Raw genomic sequence first — 6,540 nt, 5'->3', positions numbered from 1 at the left:
GTCCTCCAAACTGCCAAGTCTGCTGAGACTTAAGACTCCAACAGTAAGTAGATCGGGTTTAACTGCAAAGTTAGAGGTCACAGTCCCCAAGATTGCCCTCCCTTCTCACAGTAACTGCAAGTTGTTCCTGAAATCACCCTAAAGTTCAATCATTCTCTAAAAGGGCTTACTGAAAGCTACTACACTCACAGTGACGGTTCATTACAAGGAAAGGTTACAGATCAAGTTTTGCCAGATCTTTTCATGAAGATGATACCAAAAGTAAAGAAGGAAGCCCCTGCCCCTCCTAAAACCAACAACAAAGCAAAGGTTTTGCGTGCCAAAAATGCAGTGCTGAAAAGTGTCCACATCCACAAAAAAGATGATCCATACATTACCTACCTTCCATTGACCCAAGATGCTATGTCTCCACAAAGACAGCCCAGATATTCTCAGAAGAGCATCCCCAATAGAAACAAGCTTGACCACTATGGCATCATAAAGTTCCACCTAACCAATGAGTCAGCCATGAAGGAGATCGAAGATGATAATACACTGGGATTCATTGTGGATGAAAAGCCAAGAAGCGCCACTGCAAACAGGCTGTGAAGAAGCTCTGTGACACTGACATGGCCAAGGTCAACAACCTAATCAGGAATGATGGAGAAAAGAAGGCATATATTCAATTGACTCATAACTATGATGCTTTGGATATTACCAACTAAACAGAGCATCTAAACTGAGTTTTGCTGTCTAATTCTAAATATAATCTTTTTTTCACCGTATGTGGTAGTGTAACCAGATTTTGTCTAGGCTGTTGACTATGCTGCAGAAATGAATTTCAAGAGCATGCTGGGTGAATTAGGCCAGTAATTTATTAAAGTAGGGAGGGAAGAAAAATGGGAGAAAATAACAGATCATGGGTCCCGGGTAGAGAGGAAGGGGCTGAAAAGTGATAAAGTTGGCTGATTTACAGACTACAGTTTCCCATTATAGTTTACAAATCCCGCGGTTTACTTGCATAGTGATCCAAGCAGGGAAGAAGGTGGCCAGAACCAGGGTACAAAGGCAAGACAGAGATTCAGGCTTTGCAATTACTTTTTAAACCATTCATTATTCTGCCCCTTTGCTAATGGCAAGAGAGGAGTTACAGCTGTTTGCTGTTCTTGATTGATTACCCCACCCATCAATCCCCCAGGAGGGCCCAATGATAAAGTCTTGGGGAATATCCAGGGCTTCTCCTGGCTTTCAGAGGAAACCTTGTTCTGAATGCAGAATCTTGTGGATGGGGGAGGGTCTTCCAGCAGGCATCTTGGGGTTGTTGATGTCCACATGGACTTCTTGTCAGGTTCCAGATCCATTTACTGATTCCCTATCTTACTAGTTGGCTTCATTCCCCTCTCAGAGAATTTATTCCTTTATTCTTAAAGGGGTGCTGAAGGGTGATGATGATTCTTCTGCAGCTACTTTCTGCTGGTTGGGAGCAGAAGGCCCTGCCTGACAAGGTATAAAACCCTCCTGCTATTCTCTCGCAGTTGGAAGATGATGGATCTAGCATCCTGGGCAAAGCTGGTTGAAGTCCTTATATGGCTAACAAGATATTGATTCTGAAAGAAATAAACTTGATTAGAATTTTGAGAATATATGATCCCACTAAAAGGATACTGGACCACAAAAGTAGAAAAGGCCAAGTGCCTACAAAGGCTGCATTTTCCCAAAGTTGGTGGGAAGTAGTATTTTTCTTTGAGTTATTTTATTTAACTCTAGGGAGAGAGTGCAATAGGCAACGGGGTTAGGTATACATTGCTAATCCCAGTTTTTATGGCAGAGGAGAGGAAGGAGAAGATGCATTGCCCTCTAAGTTAAGCTACAGGAGGTGAAAATAGACAGGATTTTTAAAGGGGTATCTGGTTTGCCCTTCCCCTAGCAATAGGCATTTGGGCTAGAATTAGAAGGAACAGCTGACTTTGACACTGACACTACTTAGCTTTGTCTCTTGCAGAGGTATTTCAGGCCATCCAATAACTGGCACTCATACATCTTGTCAGGTGCTTCTGGTGAACTGGTACTTCCTTGGGAAACTGGCTTCACTCAGGATTAGTGCACCAAGCTGGAAATTCCTTTAACTTTAATAGCAGTAGGAGTCATCAAAACTACAAAGAGGGAAACGGACTTTGGCCCAGTGGTTAGGGCGTCTGTCTACCCTATGGGAGGTCCGCGGTTCAAACCCCGGGCCTCCTTGACCCGTGTGGAGCTGGCCATGCGCAGCGCTGATGCGCGCAAGGAGTGCCATGCCACGCAGGGGTGTCCCCCGCGTAGGGGAGCCCCACGCGCAAGGAGTGCGCCCATGAGGAAAGCCGCCCAGCGTGAAAAGAAAGAGCAGCCTGCCCAGGAATGGCGCCGCCCACACTTCCCGTGCCACTGACAACAACAGAAGCGGACAAAGAAACAAGACGCAGCAAAGAGACACCAAGAACAGACAACCAGGGGAGGGGAGGAGAATTAAATAAATAAAAATAAATCTTTAAAAAAAAAAAAAACTACAAAGAAAAGTTCCTACCATTTCTGGCTCTAATTGAGAATGAGGTTTGTTTTCTTACCAAGTTTTCATCTGAACCTGGTTTCCAGGGTAAGGAAAGATTACCCATGCACATTTTCAGAGGGGCTAGGTTGAAGTGGGTCTTAGCCACCTCATTTGCTATTTCCTTTCTGGCGGGAAATGCTTAGCCCTGGTAGGAAAGCATGTGGATCTGCTAGTCCTCTCCAGGATATGAGTGGGACAGGTCTGGAATAAGGGCTAGGAGGGAGACATGGGCTAAGCATATCTTCCACCTGGTATGGGGTGAAGATGGAGAAGTCACCCCCAAGTTAATTTGGTGGCTTTTTAAGTTTAAAGTGTTGTTGCCTCCACCACTCTCAGGCAAGGTGGCCATTCCTTTATCTTATAAGTGTGTTCATTAACTACCTAGAAAAAAAGTGCCAGTCTGTAGGTGATACCCATTGTACATTTGGCTATATTGACCCATTGTTAGCTGCTGCAGGAGTTTGCAACTGCAACATTGTCTCCATTGACTTCAGGAGCACAATCAGAGATGCAGTAGATACTTTTATTGTTTTAAGGATCAATGACCAACCTCTCAATAACTCAGTTGTAGAGGAAACCTGCAGTGTATTGAAGGTGTGCTTTGAATGCACAAGAGTTTGACAATGCAGAAGTCTATCTCTTGATTTTTATACACATTTAAACACTTCCAATGCAATGTGTAACATTTCAAATGCACTTTTTAGTACTTTGCTTCTTACTTCTATGCTTTTACCATTGTATTAGTCAGCCAAAGGAGTGCTGATGCAAAATTCCAGAAAGTTGGTTGGTTTTTATAAAGGGTATTTTTTGGGGTAGGAGCTTACAGATACCAGGCCATAGAGCATGAGTTACTTCCCACACCAAAGTATATTTGGAGTGAGATGGCTGCTGACATTTGTGAGGGTTCGGGTTTCCTGGGTTCCTATGTTCCTGGGACTTGCTTTACTCTGGCTTCAAGGTTCCTTCCTTCCTGAGGCTGGCTTCTCTTTCCTCTGCATGCTCACTTCTGAGGGCTCCAGTTTAAGTATTTGGCATCAAACTCCAAAATCAAAACTCCAATGTTAAAAGCCCTCAACTCTATTCTTTGCCATGCCCTAATCATAACTCAATCATGTCCAGGTACAGATCAGATTACAAGCATAATCCAATATTTCTTTTTGGAGTTCATCAATTATATCAAACTGCTACAACCAGGAAGACATGAATTAGCAGGTATTTTACTTTATTAGTAGAAGAAAAACTGTTTCTTCCATATTTTAAAATGAAAACTGAAAATTCCCAATGGAATCAAGGTAACTTTTAATTACCACCACTTGATTATGCACATTGAGGTGGCTTCCAGACAGGTTTCATTGCTATGAAGTTACTTTTTGCCACTAATATGAATTCAACTAGGATTCTAGTTAATAATGACTTCTTAGAACTAGCCATTTAAATGCTTCAGTTTAGAAGATGCTTTTACAAACTCTTTATAATTGACCACAACCACATAGACTGGTTAATTTACCTTAAATTATTATTAGCAACCAATGGGATTTACTTTATGCATTTTAAAAGAGGGGCAGATCTACATTTCTTTAGCTTAATATCATTAGATATGAACCTGACTTTCATCACCTTAGAGAGTTAACAAATTTATATGCTTGGTATTTCATAAACCTAGAGAGATAACACCCAAGCCAAACAAAATCAAAACTGTTACAGTTTATGCAAGGAATGCACACTGACTACTAGTGTTACTGGATTTTATCTAGGCTCTTGACTTATGCTGCAGAAATGAATTGCAAGAGCACTTCAGGTATGTTGGGCCAGTAATTTATTCAGGTAGGGAGGAAGAGAAACAGGGGAAAATAACAGACCAGGGGTCCTAGGTAGAGAGGAAGAGGGTTGAAAAGTTACCATGCAGGCTGATTTATAGGCTACAATTCCCCATTATAGGTTATTAATGCCCAAGTTTACTTGTGTGGCCACATGGCAGAGGAAAAATGGCAAGAGTGGTGCACAGAGGGCAGGAACAGGTCCACAAGCAAGAGAGTGCACAAGAGAGAGAACTCAGGCCTAGCACTGCTTTTTCAACTGCTGATTATCCCACCCCTTTGCTAATGGCATGGGCAGAGTTAACAGCTGTTCACCTTTTTGATTGCTTATTTCTCCCATCAATCTCCCAGGAGGGGACAATGATAAAGTCCTTGGGGAATATCTGGTACTTCTGGCTTCTGGAGGAAGTCTTCTTCTGACTGGCAAAATCTTGGGGTTGGGGGTCTTTCAGCAGCCATCTTGGGGTTACTGATGTCCACATGGACTTCTTGCCAGGTTCCAGATCCATCTAGTGATTCCCTATCTTACTAGCCTGCCTCACTAGGTTCTGGAAAACTGTATGTTTAAAGATGTTCCCAAAGCCTTCAAGATTCCTCTCTACTGGTTGTTATTTGGTAATAGGATCATCAATCACCCCCATTTTAAGGCTGCTAAAAGGTTCAGATTGAAGATTTACAGGACAACCATGATATCCAATTCCCAGCCTAGAAGATAATTTCAATCGGTCACACCTCATCCCTCCCCCACAGCTCCTGCAAAGAGAAGGTCCCAGGGGAAGGGCAGATCAAAGAGCCTAGGAAAAACCTCCCACTTTCCCAGGTTTCTACATGTAGACTTCTACACTACTTTTCCATGCTGCTCAGCCCAACATGGGCTCCAGGAATACCCATCCACATGTATAAACGCACATTTGAATTTTCACCTTGAATAGATCTCATCTAAGAATTTTCATTTGTTAATCTGATATCATCCCAATGTATTGAGCTATATATTGAGCAAGTAGGCAGACATGAGTAGAGTTTGACACAGAAACACAGGACTCATTGTTATAATTTTCATTCTCTTATAAAATAAGTTTAACTTTAAGATAACATTTAAAAGACTTCTTTAATCTTTAAAAAAAATTTTAATTACTTTAATTTGCACTGTGGCCATGCAGTTTTGCATAAGAATTTCATTCCTAATTAATGGCTTATAACCAAAATGGCCCCAATGCTTTAATACAATTTTTCTTTCTTCAGAACTTTGTTAATTTTTCACTTTGACTTTAGCAGACCTTGGAAGAGCAAGTCTAATTCTATGTATATACATGGAAGCTATTGAAGCCTCAGGGAAGCCAGTTTCTGTCATGAGTTGCCACTTTTAGGAACCCCCAGCAGTCATGGCAAGAGAACTCCTTCACTTCCCAGTCCTCAGAAATAACAGGACTCCAGTGGCCACTGGACTGCAAGAGTGGACGCTCAACTCCAAGGGTCAAGAATTCCACCAGACAGCAACTTAGTCCATACTTGGAGCCACAAGGACAGGAGACAGGGATGTTCTCAAGATTGCTTTTCCCTGAGACATAGAGGCAGAAGCTGTTATGAAATTACCAAAAACAAAGGCAAGGTGTGAGGCTAGGCTTGAAGTGACCATAAACGAAGGCAAGGTCAGTTTATAATTTACACTTACAATGGTAGGTTTAGGCCAAATCTACCCAACTATATTTTCAGTTATTATCCTTCTGCTGCCCTACAACACAAAGGCATCTATAAATGATCCTAATTCTTAGTTACAATTTCCAGCAAGTTCCCACCCTGAGGTGAACTGGGTACCTTTATCAACTAAGCCACAAGAATTTTATTAGTAACAACTTTGTGAAGTTTCTCTGCCTTTCCAGCAGTTGAACAAACTCCACTTGTGATTTATACGCCAACTACATCTGCAAGACAGTATTGACATTTAAAGACTCGTTTTTAGTTACCTTTCACCACCACACAATCCACAACAGGTATATCCCAAATCTGATTTCCTAAGTGCAAGCAAACTGACAAAGTTAAACACAGATTTCAAAATTGAACACAAAGTTAAGCACAGGTTAAAACAGAAGAGAGAATCCTATACCCTTAGTATTTCTAGTAACTATTTGATTTTAATTGATGGGACATAAGGTTTCTTAT

General features: G+C 41.7%; 1 protein-coding gene across 1 annotated transcript; it reads left to right on the top strand.

The window, feature by feature from the left end:
- The first annotated feature begins 249 nt into the window (after window positions 1–249).
- On the top strand, window positions 250–588 carry LOC101419158 (large ribosomal subunit protein uL23-like). Its single transcript, XM_058276314.1, has one exon. The coding sequence runs from the start codon at window positions 250–252 to the stop codon at window positions 586–588; it is 339 nt and encodes a 112-aa protein (XP_058132297.1).
- Window positions 589–6,540: the final 5,952 nt, after the last annotated feature.

Source organism: Dasypus novemcinctus, chromosome 14 (genome assembly GCF_030445035.2).
Source record: "Dasypus novemcinctus isolate mDasNov1 chromosome 14, mDasNov1.1.hap2, whole genome shotgun sequence".
Classification (NCBI taxonomy): Eukaryota; Metazoa; Chordata; class Mammalia; order Cingulata; family Dasypodidae; genus Dasypus; species Dasypus novemcinctus.
Note: the sequence above shows the minus strand (reverse complement) of the source record. Positions and strands in the feature narration are given on the sequence as shown.

Excerpts from the sequence above, each read along its gene's own strand:
- LOC101419158 (XM_058276314.1), top strand. The coding sequence starts at position 250 with ATGATACCAAAAGTAAAGAAGGAAGCCCCTGCCCCTCCTAAAACCAAC.